At 44.3% G+C, this 21,591-nt stretch overlaps 1 protein-coding gene across 4 annotated transcripts in view; it reads right to left on the reverse strand.

Annotated features, from left to right (window-relative positions):
• The window catches only part of LOC134359726 (whirlin-like), a 261,112-nt gene that overhangs the window by 15,223 nt on the left and 224,298 nt on the right, over positions 1 to 21,591 (reverse strand). For 3 of the 4 annotated variants that reach the window (XM_063073258.1, XM_063073257.1, XM_063073255.1), the window contains 5 exons: positions 19,862 to 20,068; positions 6,537 to 6,608; positions 4,822 to 5,362; positions 3,956 to 4,131; positions 2,156 to 2,278 (listed from right to left, as the gene is read on the reverse strand). In XM_063073258.1, the coding sequence (XP_062929328.1) occupies positions 2,156 to 2,278; positions 3,956 to 4,131; positions 4,822 to 5,362; positions 6,537 to 6,608; positions 19,862 to 20,068 (1,119 nt within the window). The remainder of the gene's footprint in view (positions 1 to 2,155; positions 2,279 to 3,955; positions 4,132 to 4,821; positions 5,363 to 6,536; positions 6,609 to 19,861; positions 20,069 to 21,591) is intronic. The other variant, XM_063073256.1, reaches the window with a different exon arrangement.

Consider the following 21,591-nt stretch of genomic DNA (forward strand, 5'->3'; position numbering starts at 1 on the left):
AAGGGGAAAAAAAGCCATGCAAACAATAAAAGTAAGGAAATAGTATTCAGAATTGAAGTTCACAAAAGTGAGTTCATACTGTGATAGTTGCAGGCCACAGCCACAGTTCGCTGCAGAGATGAGTAAACAACAGACAATAGACAATAGGTGCAGGAGTAGGCCATTTGGCCCTTCAAGCCAGCTCCGCCATTCACTGTGATCATGGCTGATCATCCATAATCAGTATCCAGTTCCTGCCTTATCCCCATAACCTTTGATTCCGCTATCTTTAAGAGCTCTATCCATCTCTTTCTTGAAAGCATTCAGAGACTTGGCCTCCACTGCCTTCTGGGGCAGAGCATTCCACATATCCACCACTCTCTGGGTGAAAAAGTTTTTCCTCAGCTCCGTTCTAAATGGCCTACCCCTTATTCTTAAACTGTGGCCTCTGGTTCTGGACTCACCCATCAGCGGGAACATGCTTCCTGCCTCCAGCGTGTCCAATCCCTTAATAATCTTATATGTTTCAATAAGATCCTCTCTCATCCTTCTAAATTCCAGTGTATACAAGCCCAGTCGCTCCAATCTTTCGACATATGACAGTCCCGCCATCCCAGGAATTAACCTTGTGAACCTACGCTGCACTCCCTCAATAGCAAGAATGCCCTTCCTCAAATTTGGAGACCAAAATGCACACAATACTCCAGGTATGGTCTCACCAGGGCCCTGTACAGCTGCAGAAGGACCCCTTTGCTCTTATACACAATACCCCTTGTTATGAAGGCCAACATGTCATTAGCTTTCTTCACTGCCTGCTGTACCTGCATGTTTGCTTTCAGTGACTGATGTACAAGAACACCTAGATCTTGTTGTGCTTCCCCGTTTGCTAACTTGACTCCATTTAGATAATAATCTGCCTTCCTGTTCTTACCACCAAAGTGGATAACCTCACATTTATCCACATTAAACTGCATCTGCCATGCATCCGCCCACTCACCCAGCCTGTCCAAGTCACCTTGCATTCTCATAACATCCTCCTCACAACCTTGCTGTTTCACGAGTTGAAGGTCAGTGGGGGGAGGAGTAAATCTCGCAGAGCAGCAACTTGAACCGGCCCGTGCCTCGCCTCTGGCTCCAACCCCCTGTCCTTTTCTATCTGGCCCAACACTTAAATTGTCTTGACCTTGCTCCTGGACTTGGACCCTGCTGCTTCGATACACTCTCAAGCTGATGCCTCATCACCTCAGTTTAGTCCATACCCAACTTTTCCAATTCAGCTTGGCAATTAAATGTATCAAACCTCGGGTCATTCCTCACTCACAGGCCTGGGTCCGGGCCCCCCCCCCTTGACTCTGCATTGTCTCTGCTCGCCTTGCCTCAGTTCTGCCAAATCAAATTGCCTCCAAGTTTGTTCCAGGAATGGTCAAACATTGGCTCATGCCCCACTCTCCGGCCCGGACTCAATCTGCCTTTATTCAGCCCGTACACACCACACCACAGCTGTCCTGCACCTTCCACACTTCAAAAATACCAGGTTGTACAGGTGGTTCAAAAGCTCAACTCCGAAAGGAAAGCTTTATTTGCAGTTTATTGTTTGCAGTGATCGTTTGGTGGAACAAGTGTAATTAATGAAGTATTTAGTTGTTTTCTTTGTTTTATTTGCCACCAACAAGCAGTCGCTGAGTTTCACTAGTGCCAACTTAAACTGGAAATTCACTAGAATTCAGAAGAATGAGGGGTGACCTCATTGAAATCTATCAAATGCTTGAAAGACCTTGATAGAGTGGATGTGGAGAGGATGTTCCCTATGGAGGAAGAGTCTAAGACCAGAGGGCACAGCCTCAGAATAGAGGGGCACCCTTTTAGAATGGAGATGAGGAGGAATTTCTTTAGCCAGTGAGTGGTGAATCCGTGGAATTCTTTGCCACAGGCAGCTATGGCAGCCAAGTCTTTATGAATATTTAAGACAGAGGTTGATAGGTTCTTGATTGGTCAAGGCATGAAGGGATATGGGGACACGGCAGGAGATAGGGGCTGAGAGGAATAATGGATCAGCCATGATGAAATGGCAGAGCAGACTAGATTGGGCAAATGGCCTAATTCTGCTCCTATACCTTACAGTCTTATTATGAATAGTACCTACCTGATTGGTAATGATATGGCAAAGAGTACCCACCTGAATGGTAACAATGCGGGGCAGAGGCTGCCGTGTGTTTGCCCCTCCTTCAATGGCAATGCCCAGGGTGGGTGCACTCTTGGGGACCCTCACTAGGACCGAGGTTGGCTCTAGGAGGCCAGGCTGCAGGAGGAACAAATCTAACAGTTAGTTCAGGCACTGATCACAACTCCTGGTCATCTGCCTGTTACCACTGGGGACAGACCAGTATTTCTGAAAACACTTCTTATAAATGTCCTTCCCTTCTCTGCCATGGGTTCTGATTCCTATGTCCAGCACTTGTGGTAACAGGTCAGTCAGTTGGAGAGACAGCTCCAGTGAGAGATACACAACATCTCCACGTAGAGAACACAGACCAGTACAACACAGGGAAAGGCCCTTCGGCCCACAGTGTTGTGCCAAACTTAATCAAATAACCAACTAAACTAATTCCCTCTGCCTACACAATAACCGTATCCTTCCATTTTTCTCATTCATGTGCCTATCTAATAATCTCTGGAGTATCTGCCTCTACCACCACCCCAGGCAGAGCATTCCAGACACCCACCATTCTGTGTGTAAAAACATTTGTCCCTCACATCTCATAGAACATAGAATAGTACAGCACAGTACAGGCCCTTCGGCCCACAATGTTGTGCCGACCCTCAAACCCTGCCTCCCATATAAGTCCCCACCTTAAATTCCTCCATATACCTGTCTAGTAGTCTCTTAAACTTCACTTGTGTATCTGCCTCCACCACTGACTCAGGCAGTGCATTCCACGTACCAACCACTCTCTGAGTAAAAAACCTTCCTCTAATATCCCCCTTGAACTTCCCACCCCTTACCTTAAAGCCATGTCCTCTTGTATCGAGCCGTGGTGCCCTGGGGAAGAGGCACTGGCTATCCACTCTATCTATTCCTCTTATTATCTTGTACAGCTCTATCATGTCTCCTCTCATCCTCCTTCTCTCCAAAGAGTAAAGCCCTAGCTCCCTTAATCTCTGATCATAATGCATACTCTCTAAACCAGGCAGCATTCTGGTAAATCTCCTCTGTACCCTTTCCAATGCTTCCACATCCTTCCTATAGTGAGGCGACCAGAACTGGATACAGTACTCCAAGTGTGGCCTAACCAGAGTTTTATAGAGCTGCATCATCACATCGCGACTCTTAAACTCTATCCCTCGACTTATGAAAGCTAACACCCCATAAGCTCTCTTAACTACCCTATCTACCTGTGAGGCAACTTTCAGGGATCTGTGGACATGTACCCCCAGATCCCTCTGCTCCTCCACACTACCAAGTATCCTGCCATTTACTTTGTACTCTGCCTTGGAGTTTGTCCTTCCAAAGTGTACCACCTCACAGTTCTCTGGGTTGAACTCCATCAGCCACTTCTCAGCCCACTTCTGCATCCTACCAATGTCTTTCTGCAATCTTCGACAATCCTCTACACTATCTACAACACCACCAACCTTTGTGTCGTCTGCAAACTTGCCAACCACCCTTCTACCCCCCTCCTTTGTACTTACCCCTTTTCACTTCAAATAGATTCCCTTTGGTATTAAAGATTTCAACCGTAGGAAAATGACATTGCCTGTCTGCTCTATCTATGTCTCTCATAATCTTATAAACCTCTATCAGATGTTCTCTCACCCTCCGGAGCTCCAGAGAAGATAACCCAAGTTTGTCCAATCTTTCATTACAGCACATGCCCTCTAATCCAGGCAGCATCTTGGTGAAGCTCTTCTGTACTCTCGTTAAACTAATGTCATGCTTTTCCCAGGAAGGCACAGAGCAGTATCGGCCCTTACTTACTGGTTTGGAGAGGCCCTCTGCGTCGCTCCTGTTCCTCGCCAGGTCACTGGTGACTTTGCTGCTTGCAGCAACCAGACTTGCGTCTTTACCATTGCCTGTCACTTCAGCAACATCGACCCCACTGTCCTCGCTGAGGGTCTGTCCAGTGTCAGATAACTGGCACAAGGCTGCGGCTGCTGGGAACAGGGGCAAAGGCTGTCAGTAACGGAAATGAACTCTAAAAGGCCGAGTACCAGCGGCTACCTTCAAAAACAGCTGCCCCACCCCCCACGCTTTGCAATGCAGTGATTCTTGTACTGAGAATCTCGGACAACAGAATCATACAGCATGGAAACAGGCCCTTCAGCCCAACTACAGCATACCCCTGATAGCCCACATTCACCCCATCACCCTCCAAGCCCCTCCCCCATGTACTTATCAGAGTTCCTCAAAAGCAGCAAATGTACCCGCAGTGAGCCCTTCCTCTGCAGCTGTACATTAACTAGAATAGCACAGAAAAGGGCCCTTCAGCTCATCTGTCCATGTGGAGTAACACACAAAATGCTAGAGAAACTCAGCGTTCAGGATAAGACTCTAGCATTTTGGGTGTGTTACTCTGGATTTCCAGCATCTGCAGAATCTTTGTGTCGATGATAGTCCACATTGAACTGTTATTCTAGCTCGACTATCAAACTGCATCTGGACCATAGCGCTCTAAACCACTCCCATCCATGTACCTAGCCAAACTTCTCTTAAATGTTGCAATTGTAACCCCTCAACTACTTCTAGGTTCTATGGCTTAACTGGAATATCACATCTTGAAGAATAAGGGCTGAAAACCAGGACAGATAAAAGGAGAGCAGAAGGGGAGTGAAACTGGAGCCTACCTCGGGAGTGGGGTAACGTTCGAACTTCATTGACATCAGGTTCACTGTTGGCTTGATGCACCTCCACCATGACAAAGTGCTGATTGGTTGCTGCTAACTGTGATTCTGACTTGTCTGTTGAGCCGGGACGAGACATAGGAGGTGGCGATGCAGACCCTGAAAGTGATGGCAGCTGGGCTGGAGACCTGACTCTGGGGAAGGGCCCAATGAGGTGCTGGGTGACGTGAGCAAGTTGTGGCAGCATATCATTCCCCGGGCTCGGTGTTTTCACGTCTTTAGGTTGGGTCACACAAATAGACTCATCCAATGAAATGACAGAGGATGAGGTGAGGGATGTACGGTCACTTGTGGCATCGCTGTCAATATTTGTAGTGGTTAATGAAGGGCTTCGAGGAGCTACGAAGAAGAGGCCAGAATGCGACGACTCTGAGGAGCTCCAGTTTGGTGCGTCCCTGATCGTCTGTGGAAAGGCAGGGTTGGGAGACTCTGGTGGAGCAGATATCAAGTCAGATGAATTCTCAGTAAATAACTGCACATTGTCCTAAAAAGCAAACAGAGTTACAAATGTGACTTTATTCAGAATTGTGAAGCTACTCTTCTGTATAGGAGAAAGTAACTAATACCACAGTGGGGCAAATGGACTGATTATATTTGGCCTTGCTCACAGAGCAGAACAACCTGTAGAATCACCCTGCAACTGATAAAACTGGCATAAAAAGGATAAATTTACCATAGTTATATTTAATCGGCTGGAGGAACTCTTCGGGCTAGTCAGCAATTGTGGAGGAACTGCGATGTGTATGTTTTGGATCCAGACCCTGTCTCTATGTTTATTTGTTCTCAGTGGTGAATAATGTTGCAGGCTGGAATTTGTACACCAGCTATAAGTGACTTTAAATCATACAGCTTGGCTGTATCTGTTGAGAGTGCAACAACATGTTTGTTTTTGAATGAGATACAAGACATATTGGCCAAAGGGCAGCAGAGACAGTGAACCAATGGGTCTTTAACCACAATCCCATCGTGTGGTAGCATTACGCAGCCCCTTATCTCATCTCTTAAGAGCTGTTACAAACTTCTCACAACATTTGGCACAGAGCCTACTCACTGTCCCTCTCCTGCTCTGTACAGTTACCTGTGCAGGACCACCACAAACCGAGGGCAAAGAATGAAGGTAAACTCTGAAGGGCTGAATCCGTACTGTGTGAGGGAGCCGATACTGAATGAGGATTAACCTCTGTCCTTGCTTTCCCTTTACCTCTTGGTGTACAGCTACCACCTGTATTCTATACTAACAAAAAGCATACAAACCTCAGTGGGAGGGAACGATTAGATTGATCTCAAGGCAGGTTAAAAGGTCAGCACATCATGGGCCGAAGGGCCTGAACTGTTCTCCGAATTTGTGGAATCTTTATAGAATTTTATACTTGAAAACAGAGTACGGAGCCAAATACTGAAGGGAGAGAGAGGTGATTAAACAGAGAAGTTCATTCTGAAGCTGAGTGAGTGATTTGCTAATGGGGTAATATTTCACAGCATTCAATATTCTCTGTTGGTGCTGAATTATTTTTATACATATTTCCATCGAGCTGACAGAAACAAAAATGCAAAAATGAATAAATGTGTTTTCTGTTGCTGTAAAAGCAAACACCAAATCATGTTCGGAAAAGGAAATTATGCGGCAGGTGACAATGTGGTACAAGTGCAAGACTCACCAGAGAGATATCAGGCAAACTTCCAGCATCTCCCTGCACCTGGGTGCCGGTCGCCATGAGATCTGTGTCATTCTGTGTGTGAGAACAGACAATTTACTAACAGGACAGATTCCTTTCATGAACAGTCTCTGGGGCTTGGTGCCTCAACTCTGTGCAGACAACTCTAACTCTGTGTGGAGTTGAAAAAGGAGGAATATTGATTGCACTGCTCATTATAAACCTCAGGGACTCCCATTCATTAAAGACAATGGAAGAGAGCCCTGGCCAAGCTGTGTATGGGACACCCCGACTATACCTACTCCAGAAGTTCACTATTAGAATGACTGATGATGAATGAAAAGTTGATGCACTGTAACCCAATCTGTAACCAGAATTATGTTCCTCACACTGATAACAACCCAGCTTGTATATTACAAGGGAAATACAGATGCTGCAACCTGGAACAACAAGCAATCTGCTGGAGGAACTCGGGATGCGGGGGTGGGGGGGTGGGGAGAGGTAGGTCAAATAAAGATTAAAGATTAGCATTATTTGTCACATGTACATCGAAACAACCAGTGAAATGCGTCCTTTGCATAGAATCAAATTAGTGATGATTGTGCGGAGGGCAGCCCAGAAGTGCTGCCACACTTCTAGCACCAGCATGGCATGCCCACAAGGGACTTACCCTAACTGTATATTCTGACTGCTTTGTTTTCATGGGTGGTTACGAAGGAAAAGAATTTCAGGATGTATATTGTATACATTTCTCTGACATTACAAGTACACTTGAAACCTTTGAAACCATGTCTCCTGGCTGCTCACCAGCAACGTTACATATTGGTACCAGCGACATACGTAGAAAAAGGGAGGAGATCCTTGAAACAGAATACAGGGAGTTAGGAAGGAAGCTGGGAAGCAGGACCTCAAGGGTAGTAATCTCAGGATTGCTGCCTGTACCACATGACAGTGTAAATAAGAATAGAATGAGGTGGCAGATAGATGAGTGGCTGAAGAATCGGGACAGGGAGCAGGGTTTCAGATTTCTGGATCATTGGGACCTCTTCTGGGATAGATGTGACCTAAACAAAAGGGAGAGGTTGCAGTTGAATCCGAGGGGGATCAATACTCTTGCAGGTTTACTAGAGCTGTTGGGTGTGGATTAAACTAATATGGCAAGGGGATGGGAACCAGTATGACGGAGCTGAGGATCAGCCAGCGGGTTTACAAGTAGATGATGGGTGTAACATGAATGTAAGGAAGGACAAGCCAATGATTGGGTACAAATGCAGACAGAGCAAAGAGTTAAATTGTATCACAGAAGCAAAATTCAAAAGGACAAAGAATACAGAACTGAAACTGCTGTATGTAAATACATGTAGCATTCGGAATAAGGTGGACAAGCTCATGGTGCAATTAAGAGACTGGTCGGTATGACATTGTGGGCATCACTGAGTTGTGGCTGAAAGAAGGCCATATTTGGGAGTTTAACATCAAAGGATATACTTTGCAATGAAAGGATAGGCAGGAAGGCATAGGCGGTGGTGTGGCTCTGTTGGTACAAGATAAAATTACATCTTTAGAAAGAGGTGAGATAGGGTCAGAGAACGTTGATTCTTTGTTGGTGGAGTTAAGAAACTGCAAGGGTAAAAACACCATTATGGGAATCATATGTAGGCCTCCAAATAGTAGCCAAGATGTGGGGTTGAGATTGCACCGAAAATGGAAAAGGCATGTAATAAGGATAATGTCACAATTATAATGGGAGACTTCAATGTGCAAGGGGATTGGGAAAATCAGGTTGGTGTCGGATGGCAAGAGAGGGAATTTGTTCAATGCCTACAAGGTAGCTTTTTACAGCAGCTTGTGCTTGAGCCCACTAGGGGCAAGGCTATTTTAGATTGGGTGTTATGTAATAACCCAGATATTATTAGTCAGCTTAATGTAAAGGAACCCTTTGGAGGCAGTGATCATAATATGATTGAATTCACACTGCAATTTGAGAGGGAGAAGCATAACTCACATACGTCAGTATTGCAATTAAAAAGGCATAAGAGAGGAGCTTGCCCAGGTGGATTGGAGGAGGATGCTGGCAGGGATGACGGCAGAGCAGAGGTGGCTGAAGTCTTTTGGAATAGTTCACAAGGCACAGGATAGATATGTCCCACAGAAGAAGTTCTCAAATGGCAGGGCTAGGCAACCATGGCTGACAAAGGACATATCAGATAGCAAAAGTGAGTGGGAAGTTGGATGATTGGGAAGCTTTTAAAATCCAACAAAAGGTAACTACAAAAGCTATAAGAAGGAAAAAGATGAAATATGGGGGAAAACGAGCTAATAATATAAAGCAGGATACTAAAAGTTTTTTCAGTTATATAAAAAATAAAAGGGAGGTGAGAGTTGATATTGAACCACTGGAAAATGATGCTGGTGAGGTAGTAATAAGGGACAAAGAGATGGCACATGAACTTAATGAGTTCTTTGCATCAGTCTTCACTGTGCCAGAGCTCCGTGAATGTCAAGGAGCAGGAGTGAGTGCCATTGCTATTACAAAGGAAAAAGTGCAAGGCAAGCTCAAAGGTCTTGAGGTGGTTACGTCACCTGGACCAGATGGACCACATCCCAGGGTCCTGACAGAAGTCGCTGAAGAGATACCAGATGCATTGATCACGTTTTCAAGAATCACTGGAGGACTGGAAAATTGCAAATGTCACTCTACTCTTTAGCAAGGGAGGAAGGCAAAAGAGAGGAAGTTATAGACCAGTTAGCCTAACCTCAGTGGTTGGGGAAGTGTTGCAGTCTATTATTAAGGATGAGGTTTCAGGGTATCAAGAGACTAATAATAAAATAAGTCAAAGTCAGCATGGTTTCTGCGAAGGGAAACCTTGGCTGACAAATCTGTTAGAGTTCTTTGAGGAAGTAGTCAGCAGGGTGGACAAAGGAGAGACAGTGGATGTCATTTACTTGGATTTTCAGAAGGCATTTGAGAAGGTGCCACACATGAGACTGCTTAACAAGATAAAATCCTTTGGTGTTACAGGAACGATACTGGCATGGATAGAGGAATGGCTGACAGGCAGGAGACAGTAAGTTGAAATAAAGAGGGCCTTTTCTGGTCAGCTGCCAGCAACTAATAGTGCTTCCCAGGGATCAGTGTTGAGACTGCTTTTCACATTGTTTGTCAATGATTTGGATAATGGAATTGATGGCTTTGTGGCAAAGTTCGCGGATGATATCAAGATAGATGGAGGGATAGGTAGTGCTGAGGAAGCAATGCGATTGCAGCAGGGCTTAGATAAATTGGAAGAATGGGCAGAAAAGTGGCAGATGGAATACAGTGTTGGGAAATGTATGATAATGCATTTTGGTAAAAGGAACAATAGTGCAGACAGTTGTCTAGTATCAGAGGTGCAGAGGGACTTAGGAGACATAGGTGCAAGACTCCCAGAAGGTTAATTTACAAGTTGAGTCTGTGGAAAAGAAGACAAATGCAATGTTGGCATTTATTTCAAGTGGAATAGAATATAAACGCAAAGAGATAACGCTGCGGCTTAATAAGACACTAGGCAGACTGCACTTGGAGTATTATCAACAGTTTTGGGCCCCATATCTAAGAAAGTATGTGTTGTCATTGGAGAGAGTCCAGAGGAAGTTCATGAGGATGATTCCTGGGATGAAGGTGTTAACATAAGATGTGTTTGGCAGATTTGGACCTGTACTCACTAGAATTTAGTAGAATACAGGGGGATCTCATTGAATCCTATCAAATGTCGAAAGGACTAGATAAAGTGAATGTGGAGAGAATGCTTCCAATGATGGGGGTGTCCAGAACTAGAGGGCACTGCCTCAATATTCACCAGGGGTAAAGAGGAATTTTTTTTAGCCAGAGAGTAGGGAATCTGTGGAATGCTCTGCCACAGACTGTGGTGGAGGCCAAGTCTGTGGGTATATTTAAAATGGATGTTGATAATTTCCTGATTGGTCAGGGCATCAAAGGATATGGCGAGAAGGCAGCTGTATGAGGTTGAGTGGGATCTGGGATCAGCCACAACGGAGCAGACTTGATGGGCTAAATGGCCTAATTTTGACACCAGCTAACCCAATGATCAGTCAACCGAAATAATCTTGATGAAGCCCAAAACATCAACTGTTTATTCCTCTGCATAGATGCTGCCTGACTTGTGGAGTTCCTCCAGCATTTTGTGTGTGTTGCTCTGGATTTCCAGTTTCTGCAGAATCTGTAGTGTGGCCATCCTGCTGTCCACAAGCCTGACCATGCAGTCTGTACGCATTCACTGAATCGAAGAGACTATGAATTCTGTGGCTGACTGATTGCCCTCAACGCTGGTGTAATGACTCAGGGATCATTTAATTAACTCATTAATTTAGGAATGACCTTCCTGCAACCAAAGCTGCATTGGATGCATTAGTGTCCCCTTATTTAATTGACTTTGGCCGCAGCCCTCCTAAACTTGCTGAACAGAGAGGATGGATTTCTTTATCTGATTTCCCAAGATTAGACTGACTTTACTCTGGCCTCAGTTGTTGATACATGTTGATGTAGCCCTTGTGGCCGAGGGGTAACTGTACATTTCATAGGGCACTGGTCCTACATCGCTATAATCTGATAGCCAATTTGATTCATCCACAAGTTACTCACTACCTTGGCCATTTCTTCTGGTTAGACTGTGAAATGGAGGATCTGAGGTAAGCACTTCAGCAGAGCTTGGTGTAAACTGGACATAGAGAGGGGTCACAGCTTGAGAGAGCCTGCCTTGATGATCTCAGATTGTTTGCTGGCAAATCTCACGGAGTGGATATGGCCCAGTACAGGTATTCTATGGCACTTCCTGGGGTTGGGAGATAGCAAGCTGACTTCCTGGCATAGTCCATGAATGTCCAAAGATGAAAAAGCACCGACTGAAAGACTGGAGTTCAATTGCTGTTGCTGTCTATAGAGGTTTGTACATTCTCCCTGTGGCTGCGTGTCTTTCCTTCGGGCACTCCAGCTTCCTCCCACATTCCACAGATGTATGGATCAGGCTTAGTAAAGTTGTGGGCATGCTATGTTGGTGCTAGAAGCATAGTGACACTTGCACATCCACAAACTGTGTAAGTCATTGACGCAAGCAACACATTTCACTGTATGTTTTGATGTACATGTGACAAATAAAACATCTTTATAAATGGGTGAATGATTGCTCAGAAACTTGCCCACAATATCTCTTCCCCACTGGTTAGGTGATAGATGTCTGTGGAATTGAGTTCCATCGTAAAGTGCCGGATCCCCACTCACTCCGAAATGGGAGTCTCAGCTCTTTCAGGAGCAGCTGTTTTTGAAGGTGCAGTGATGGTCAAAGCCGGGCAGTGTTTTGATTTGCGATTATGTTTTAATGACACATGCAAGGTGATTAGTGAGACAAATTAATCCGTGGGTTTAATGTGTAATTCGGAATCTGCTCCATGACTCTGCTGTCAGCATACTGCATATTCGCATTTAGACTGTTCTGAGAGGTCAGACCTTTCCTCTGTACAAACTCAAAGAGATTCTGCACACACTGGAATTCTTGAGCAACGCCGAAAGACTATAGCTGGGAGTTTAATGTCCAGGAATACACATTGTATCGAAAGGACAGGCAGGAAGGCAGAGGAGGCAGCATGGCTCTGTTGGAAAAAATGAAATCATAGAAAGAGGTGATATAGGATTGGAAGGTATTGAATCATTGTGGGCAGAGCTAAGGGAATGCAAGGGTAAAAAGACCCTGATGGGAGTTGTGTACAGACCCCCAAACAGTAGTAAGGATGTGGTCTACAAGTTACAATGGGAGATAAAAATGCATGCCAAAAGTGCAACAGTCATGCGGTTTTCAAAATGCAGGTTGCGAAAATCAGGTTGGTGTTGGATCCAAAGAGGGGGAATTTCTAGAATGCCTACAAGATGGCTTTCTAGAACCCTGAGGGGCAAGTGATCATAATATAATTGAATTCACCCTGAAATTTGAGAAGGAGTAGCTAAATTTACAGACATCCCACCCTGCAAAAACTCAAACTCATTTCAGGGAGGTAGCACGCCTGCGCCCCCCCCGCCCCCCGCAACCCCATATCCCTCTCCCCGCACCCCCCCGGGTTGACCTTCAAGGGTGCATGTATACAGCACATTTGATTATGAAAGAACACAAAAATTTATTTGATCACATATTGAAACTATTTACACACACACATATATATCACATGTTTTACTTTGGACAGCTTCCCCCAAAACTCATCAACTGGCAAACTTTTGTAGTTGGCACCAGTCCTTCAAGGTTAGCTGAGACATAATCCAGGACCTCCAAGTGGAGCTGTTCTCTTGCATCTGCCTTGATCACATTTGGAAATCTCTCTGCCAAAGGCAATATCTGCTCTGGATTCACCTCATCTTGGCTCTAAGTATTGACCACTGACAGATTTTTCAAGATTTAGTCTCTCATTGGGAACTTCTCCAAGATTTTTTGAAAGCATCTGACATAGAATGCTCTGGCATCTTTGAAGAACTGCTTTGTCTCATAACGGGGGGATCTCTTGTGCTTCCTCGCTTAGCAACTGCCTCCTTGCCAGGTACCCAGTAAAAAGCTCTTCATCTGGGCAGTGAATTTCAGGGTTGCTCACATCTATCTGCTGAATGTTCTGTTCTCTCAATACCTTTGGCTCAATAAATCTGCTTGCTATGTCATGCAGGAGGTCTTCTACACTCTAATCCAGCTCGAAGAGGATAGGGGCCTCGTTTTGGAAAATCAAATTGAATTTGTCAAAACATTGTGTGACATTATGGTGAAAGCATGTGTATATTTTCATTTGGGGCTCTTTCAGCCTCTTCTGATATGAGATGACTTCTGATTCTCACTCTTTGACTCAAAATATGAAATAAAGGCCGGCCATTGGTGGAGCAGATGGTCCAAACCTTTTCCTAAAGAAAGCCAGCGTGTAGGACAATGCTTTTGTACTCTCTGCTGGGCAACATTGCAGAAATCCTGAAACTGTTTTAGGTCTTCTCTTCGTTTGGAACTTTTCTCAAAATAGTAGAAGATGTCAATGAGCAGTTCTTCAGGTGACATTGAGAGCTCCTTAGCAGCAGTTTTGGCACAAATGTTGACCAGGTGACTTGGACAGCCAATGCTGTAAATATGTTGGGCCTGTGCTTTCACTCTTGACAAGACAGAGTTGTTTTTGCCAATCATCACATTGCAGTTGTCACTGCTAAATCCTACACAATTAGACCATTCAAGGCCTTTGTCATGCATGGATGATGCAATGCAGTTGAATATGTTTTCAGCTTTGGCATCATTGCACACTGGCATGTCTACAAATCCAACTGTTACCTAATCCTGTGTTTCATTCTAGTACCTGGCTAAAATAGCACATTCCTTCTCACACATGATATCGTTGCTTTCATCAACCAAAGTACTGTATGGCCTTCTTTCTGTCCGGATGAACCTGTACAGATCCTCTGAACATTCAGGTGCCAGTGCCATGTTCACAATTGCTGCTGTCTTGGTTGATGAGCAGGCATAGTTTTTTGCTATTTCTGTACTTATATTATATTATATTATATTATCAATAGACAATAGATGCAGGAGTAGGCCATTCAGCCCTTCGAGCCAGCACCGCCATTCACTGTGATCATGGCTGATCATCCACAATCAGTACCCCGTTCCTGCCTTCTCCCCATATCCCTTGACTATGCTATCATTATCATGGAGTCGTTTTTTTATTCTATTACAACTTTTAAGCACGTCTACAGGGAGTTTGGCCTCATCACGTAGGACATCAATAGAGTAGCTCCTTAGCAGCTAGCCAGCTAGTTTAAATAACGTTAGCTATGCTAATGAACGAATGACACCTGTTAAACTCACCTCAACATGTCTTTTACAGCAGTCTGGGCAATAGAAAAGTCACTGTTGCAAACAGTGCAGCGAGTAACACTGTCATTATTTTTGCCCCCTGTTAGGCAGGGGTACACTTTAGTGTAGTCTGGGGTGAAGTGAGTTTTATATATTTTTTTGAAACGCACTGCCACGGCGGTGCAGGACGCGAAACTGAACTGACGGAGAGACAGAGGTCGACTGTAAAGCCCGCCCGCAGAGAAAACTGATAAGTCTACTTAGCATAAAGAGAGACCAATCAGGATGCTCCCTCTTGATCCCGCTCCCGATCTCAAAAAAATCAATTTCTGGGATATTGTATATAATTTGCAGGTGTCAGGGAGCTGCCATCAATATGCGGGAGACTCCCGGAACTTCCGGGCGAGGTAGGATGTCTGAAGTTAGATGTACTGGTATTACAATGGAGTAAAGGGAATTACAGAGGCATGAGAGGCTTTAGGGAATCCTGCACAAAGTCCCTTTGTGTCTCTGTTTTTTGGATTTCCTCTCCATTTAGAAAATAGTCTACCCTTGCATTTTTTCTACCAAAATGCATGATCAAACACTTCCCTACATTGTATTCCATCTGCCACTTCTTTGCCCATTCTCCTAATCTGTCTAAGTCCTTGTGTAGACTATCTACTCCCTCAAAACTACCTGCTCCTCCCCCTATTTTCATATTGTCTGCAAACTTTGCATCAAAGTCATCAATTTCATTATCCAAATCATTGACATATAAGTAAAAAGAATCAGTCCCTACACAGACCGCTGCAGAACGCCACTAGTCACTGGCAGCCAACCAGAAAAGGCTCCCTTTATTCCCACTCTTTGCTGCCTACCAGTCGGCCACTGCTTTATCCATGCTAGAATCCTTCCTGTAATACCATGGGCTCATAGCCTCGTGTGGCACCTTGTCAAAGGCCCTCTGAAATCCAAGTACACTACATCGACCGATTCTCCTTTGTCTATCCTGCTTGTTGTTTCTTTCAAAGAATTCCAACAGACTTGATAATTTTATCAGATGGTTCTGTGAAGAGACTGGAGACGAAGGGAATATTTTCCTGAGAGCACAGAAAGCTCAGGGAGGAGCTCACAACAAGGGAGGTTTTGCACAGCATAATAAAGAACCCGTATTTTTATATAACATGGTAATTCCATGTGTTAAATCAATGGGAATTTAAAATAAAGGGGTCAACAGAATTTATGATGTGAGATTTAGGATTAGAATGAGTTATTTTCACCTTTATCAAAAGCAATAAAAACTGGGCAGTTTCTACAAGTGGTGAAGGATCAAATTGTGTCCAATCCAGTACAATACTATTAACATCATAAATGCAGAGTACAAGCATAGATTGTTGGAAAGAACGTGCCATTGCCATGGAGACTGTGTAACACTACTTCATTACACACCAAGTATTGATGTTGATGTCGACTCTCCATGGTAATGGAGTATTACCCTCCATCAATAAATGCCATTTTTGCAGTTTCGTGGAGAGCTTTTGAAATCTCGAATCCTTTAACTTCCAGGTGTGCAGGCAGTTGGCACTGGGGAGACACCCACTTCTATTCTGCCTCCCAACTTTCCCCTGTTGCACAGAAATTATTCAAAATGTGTGGGGTCTTTTGCAAGTATGGTCCCCTTATGAACAAACTTCTTCTGGTTACAAATGTCTGTTTCTACTTCTGGGTACTGTATCCAGGTGAGAGAAGACAAATCGATATAGTAGGCAAAGGAAAGTGAACGGTAAAGTGGAGAGAAACGTAAATCTGATGTGTCGGTATTTCAGTGGAGTAAAGGAAATTACAGTGGCATGAGAGAGGAACTGGCCAAAGTTGACTGGAAAGAGACACTGGCGGGAAAGACAGCAGAGCAGCAGTGGCTGGAGTTTATGCGAGAAATGAGGAATGTGCAAGACAGGTATATTCCAAAAAAGAAGAAATTTTCGAGTGGAAAAAGGATGCAACCGTGGTTGACAAGAGAAGTCAAAGCCAAAGTTAAAGCAAAAGAGAGGGCATACAAGGAAGCAAAAATTAGTGGGAAGACAGAGGATTGGGAAGTTTTTAAAACCTTACAAAAGGAAACCAAAAAGGTCATTAAGAGAGAAAAGATTAACTATGAAAGGAAGCTAGCAAATAATATCGAAGAGGATACTAAAAGCTTTTTCAAGTATATAAAGAGTAAAAGACAGGTGAGAGTAGATATAGGACCGATAGAAAATGATGCTGGAGAAATTGTAATGGGAGATGAGGAGATGGCAGAGGAACTGAAAAAGTATTTTGCATCAGTCTTCACTGAGGAAGACAGCAGTATACCGGACACACAAGGGTGGCAGGGAAGAGAAGTGTGCGCAGTCACAATTACGACAGAGAAAGTACTCAGGAAGCTGAATAGGCTAAAGGTAGATAAATCTCCTGGACCAGATGGAATGCACCCTCGTGTTCTGAAGGAAGTAGCTGTGGAGATTGCGGAGGCGTTAGCGATGATCTTTCAAAGGTCGATAGATTCTGGCATGGTTCTGGAGGACTGGAAGATTGCAAATGTCACTCCGCTATTTAAGAAAGGGGCAAGGAAGTAAAAAGGAAATTATAGACATCGGTGGTTGAGAAGTTGTTGGAGTCGATTGTCAAGGATGAGGTTACAGAGTACCTGGAGGCATATGACAAGATAGGCAGAACTCAGCATGGATTCCTTAAAGGAAAATCCTGCCTGACAAACCTATTACAATTTTTTGAGGAAATTACCAGTAGGCTAGATGCAGTGGATGTTGTATATTTGGATTTTCAGAAGGCCTTTGACAGGGTGCCACACATGAGGCTACTTAACAAGAGAAGAGTCCATGGAATTACGGGAAAGTTACATACTTGGATAGAGCATTGGCTGATGGGCAGGAAACAGAGAGTGGGAATAAAGGGATCGTATTCTGGTTGGCTGCCGGTTACCAGTGGTGTTCCGCAGGGATCAGTGTTGGGGCCGCTTCTTTTTACATTGTACATCAACGATTTAGATTATGGAATAGATGGCTTTGTGGCTAAGTTTGCTGATGATACAAAGATAGGTGGAGGGGCCGGTAGTGCTGAGGAAACGGAGAGTCTGCAGAGAGACTTGGATAGATTGGAGGAATGGGCAGAGAAGTGGCAAATGAAGTACAATGTTGGAAAGTGTATGGTTATGCACTTTGGCAGAAAAGATAAACAGGCAGACTATTTTTTAAATGGGGAAAGAATTCAAAGCTGAGATGCAACGGGACTTGGGAGTCCTCGTACAGGATACCCTTAAAGTTAACCTCTTGGTTGAGTCAGTAGTGAAGAAGGCGAATGCAATGTTGGCATTCATTTCTAGAGGAATAGAGTATAGGAGCAGGGATGTGATGTTGAGGCTCTATAAGGCGCTGGTGAGACCTCACTTGGAGTACTGTGGGCAGTTTTGGTCTCCTTATTTAAGAAAGGATGTGCTGACGTTGGAGAGGGTACAGAGAAGATTCACTAGAATGATTCCGGGAATGAGAGGGTTAACATATGAGGAACATTTGTCCGCTCTTGGACTGTATTCCTTGGAGTTTAGAAGGATGAGGGGAGACCTCATAGAAACATTTCGGATGTTAAAAGGCATGGACAGAGTGGATGTGGCAAAGTTGTTTCCCATGATGGGGGAGTGTAGTACGAGAGGGCATGACTTAAGGATTGAGGGCGCCCTTTCAGAACAGAAATGCAAAGAAATTTTTTTAGTCAGAGGGTGGTGAATCTATGGAATTTGTTGCCACGGGCAGCAGTGGAGGCCAAGTCATTGGGTGTATTTAAGGCAGAGATTGATAGGTGTCTGAGTAGCCAGGGCATCAAAGGTTATGGTGAGAAGGCAGGGGAGTGGGACTAAATAGGAGAAAATGGATCAGCTCATGATAAAAATGGCGGAGCAGACTCGATGGGCTGAATGGCCTACTTCTGCTCCTTTGTCTTATGGTCTTATGGTTTTATGGTAAATGACTCTAAAGGTTACTGCACTGTGACAAGTATTGGAAAGTTTGCCATTGATGTAGAGTGAAGCTGTGTCACTGTATTCAGTGGTTACCACTTCGGAAGTTGCCACATAGAGGCAACTTATTCTGAGGGAATAGTGTTAAAACTTAAAACATAACATAACACAAAGCATAGCACATACAAAATGCTGGAGAAACTCAGCAGTTCAGGTAGGAGACACAGTCCATGTTTCAGCTTGGAATGCACAGCCACAGTAACAAAATTCATGGGATTGCTTATCTGCTGCATCCTTTCAACCATGAACTTGTCTGATGGGCTAAGAGATCTAAAGAATTTGTTAAAAACTCAGGCCTGAGGAATGTCTAAGGCAGACATAGTACTACAGTGGAGAGGTTCTCTGAAATTATGATATGACTAAAATCATCAACAGTAGGTGCCACACAGAACCAAACTACAGGTATTCACTGTTCAAACACCAGTGAATCTGAACTTCTACAGCTAATGTTTCCTTCACTGAACCATTACTGTGTGTTTATAATCATGTGAAGCATTCTGACACAGAAAAAATAAAAGAAGAACCAAGGAACATGCAGCACACGAGGCAAACAGCATGCAGAGCCCATCAGAGGTGCACACACTGGGGAGACATGGCACTCGGCTGGCTGAACACTGGGGCAGCAAACATACTGAGCCCTGGTCACTCCGCAAACCACAGCACTCATGTCACAGGGTGGAAAGCTGTACCTCCATAAGATCAATTAACCACAACAGACGTTCCTGCAAACATTTCATATCAAAAGAATTAGCACAGAGATATGCGAGATGACCAACGGTAGCAAAGTTCACAATACTGCTGCAAGACCATGGTACTGAAGGGCTGCTGATTCACCACAGGATGATACTCACATTTGTACACGACTGTGTGTGTGTGTATGTGTGTGTGTGTGTGTGTGTGTGTGTGTGTGTGTGTGTGTGTGTGTGTGTGTGTGTGTAGGGAGGGGTATCTGACCATGCCTTCCCCACACTTTCTGCAGGATTGGTTTCAAACGAGGTGGGACCACCTAGTTTTCCATGGTGAATATTCTAATTTTCTGTGAAGCAAAATGTTTGTAGATTGAAAACATTATTAGCCAGATGGTTCTGGTAATAAGTGGAAAGGAGTTAAAACATAGTTGGGTGAGAGACAAGCATTGCAGTGACCATTCCAGAATGTAGTGAGTGACCAGTAGTATCGGTGAAGTTGGAACAGAGCTCGGATTGAATAAACTGTTTCCACAACTCATCCACTATAGCTTGGTGGATTTTATTTGCTTTTTAAAGGCAAATTCCAAACTCTATTTTCCATTGTGCAGATTTCAGACACTCCCAAACTGGACTGGTTATGGCAGGGAATTACCCATAGGCTTGATAAAATGTTCATCTCTGGATCACAAGCAGATGGAGCATGAAACAGTAACTTCAAACACTTACCCTGGCAGAACTGAGGGTGGTAGATGTATAGTAACTGCTGGAAGATGAAGCTGTCTCTCCATAGGACATGGCAGAGTAGGAATCTGTTCCGATGCTGGAGTTCTGTCGAGTTTTCATCGACTCAATCTCACGCCTCAGTACCATGCTATCAAATCTATCCAAGTCCTGAGGAGTAATTATACTTCGGACTTCTGACAGCAGGGAGAACTAACAAACAATAAAGAACACAACAACATTACGGTGTTAAACACAGAAATTCTGAAGGTGCTGGAAATCTTGAGCAATACACACAAATGCTGTAGGAACTCAGTAAGTCAGACAGCACCTATGGAGGGAAATAAATAGTTCACATTTTGGGCCCAGACCCTTCATCAGGATGGGAAGGGAAGGAGGAAGAAGCCAGAATAAGAAGGTAGGGGGAGGAGGAGTGGAAGGAGTACAAACTAGAAGGCGAGACGACGTGAGGGGGAAGGTGGGTGGGTGGTTGAGGGGAATGAAGTAAGAAGCTGGAAATAAAAGGGCTGAAGAAGGAGGAATTTCATAGGAGAGGACAAGAAACCATGGGAGAAAGGAAACCAGAGGGTAGTGATAGGCAGGTGAGGAGAAGAGAAGGGGTGAGAGAGGGAATGAGAATGGAAAAAGAGAGGAGGAAGGGGGATGAAATTTCCGGAAGTTAAAGAAATTGACTGACATTCATGCCATTGAATTGGAGACTACCCAGATGGACAGAAGGACCAATTTTACATGTGCCTTTGGTGTACCCACAAGGTGAAACCTACAACATTCAAATTCTTATTACCTGTGTTACATTTTATCTTGTGTAGCCCGAGACATTGAGATTGAATGGATGACCAGCCATTTTATCATTCTGGGACAAATCTCAGGATTGACACCCTTGACTTTGTTTCCCCCAACCCATCTCTGTGAATTTCCATTGCAACCCACCCACATATGCTAATATCCATGTTTTAGCAACCCTCTCCCAATGGCTTGGGTGGGTAGTTGGGTGTCCTGCCTTAACCATGGCCTCTAATAGTCTGATCCATCTGGAACCAAGCACAGAGCATCAAAATGCTGTGGCACAAATCTTCAAAGCAATAAATTCTTTACTTCGCCTCTTCAGACTTTTTATTGCAGTCATAAGATTTGCAACAACTACTTTTTTCTAATCAATACAGACCTTGGGCCAGGGGGAGGGTATGGTTCAGATATTCTGTCCTGGTTTGCAGCTGTGTTCACCAGAAACGTGTGAATTTGCATCTGACAATTTACTGGAAATACTCAGTGCGTCAGGCAGCATCAGCAGGGAGGAGAGACTTTATATTTTTGGTCAATAAACTGTTAGTTTTCTAATGAAGGGTGTGGCGCTCTCTCCACCGACTGAGTATGTCACGTTCAGATTTCTCTCTTCACCAATGCAGTCACCCGCTGAGTATGCCCATAAAAACATAAGACATAGTAGCAGAATTAGGCCATTCAGTTCACTGAGTCTGGTCTGCCATTCCCAGATCCCATTCAACTCCATACACCTGCCTTCTCGCCATATCCTCTGATGCCCTGACCGATCAGGAAATGATCAACATCCGCTTTAAATATATCCACAGAGAGGGCCTCCATTGCAGTCTATGGCAGATCATTCCACAGATTCACTACTCTCTGGCTAAAAAATTCCTCCTTACCTCTGTTCTGAAAGCTCACCCCTCAATTTTGAGGCTGTGCCCTCTAATTTA

The sequence above is a fragment of the Mobula hypostoma genome, chromosome 21 (assembly GCF_963921235.1).
Source record: "Mobula hypostoma chromosome 21, sMobHyp1.1, whole genome shotgun sequence".
Classification (NCBI taxonomy): domain Eukaryota; kingdom Metazoa; phylum Chordata; class Chondrichthyes; order Myliobatiformes; family Myliobatidae; genus Mobula; species Mobula hypostoma.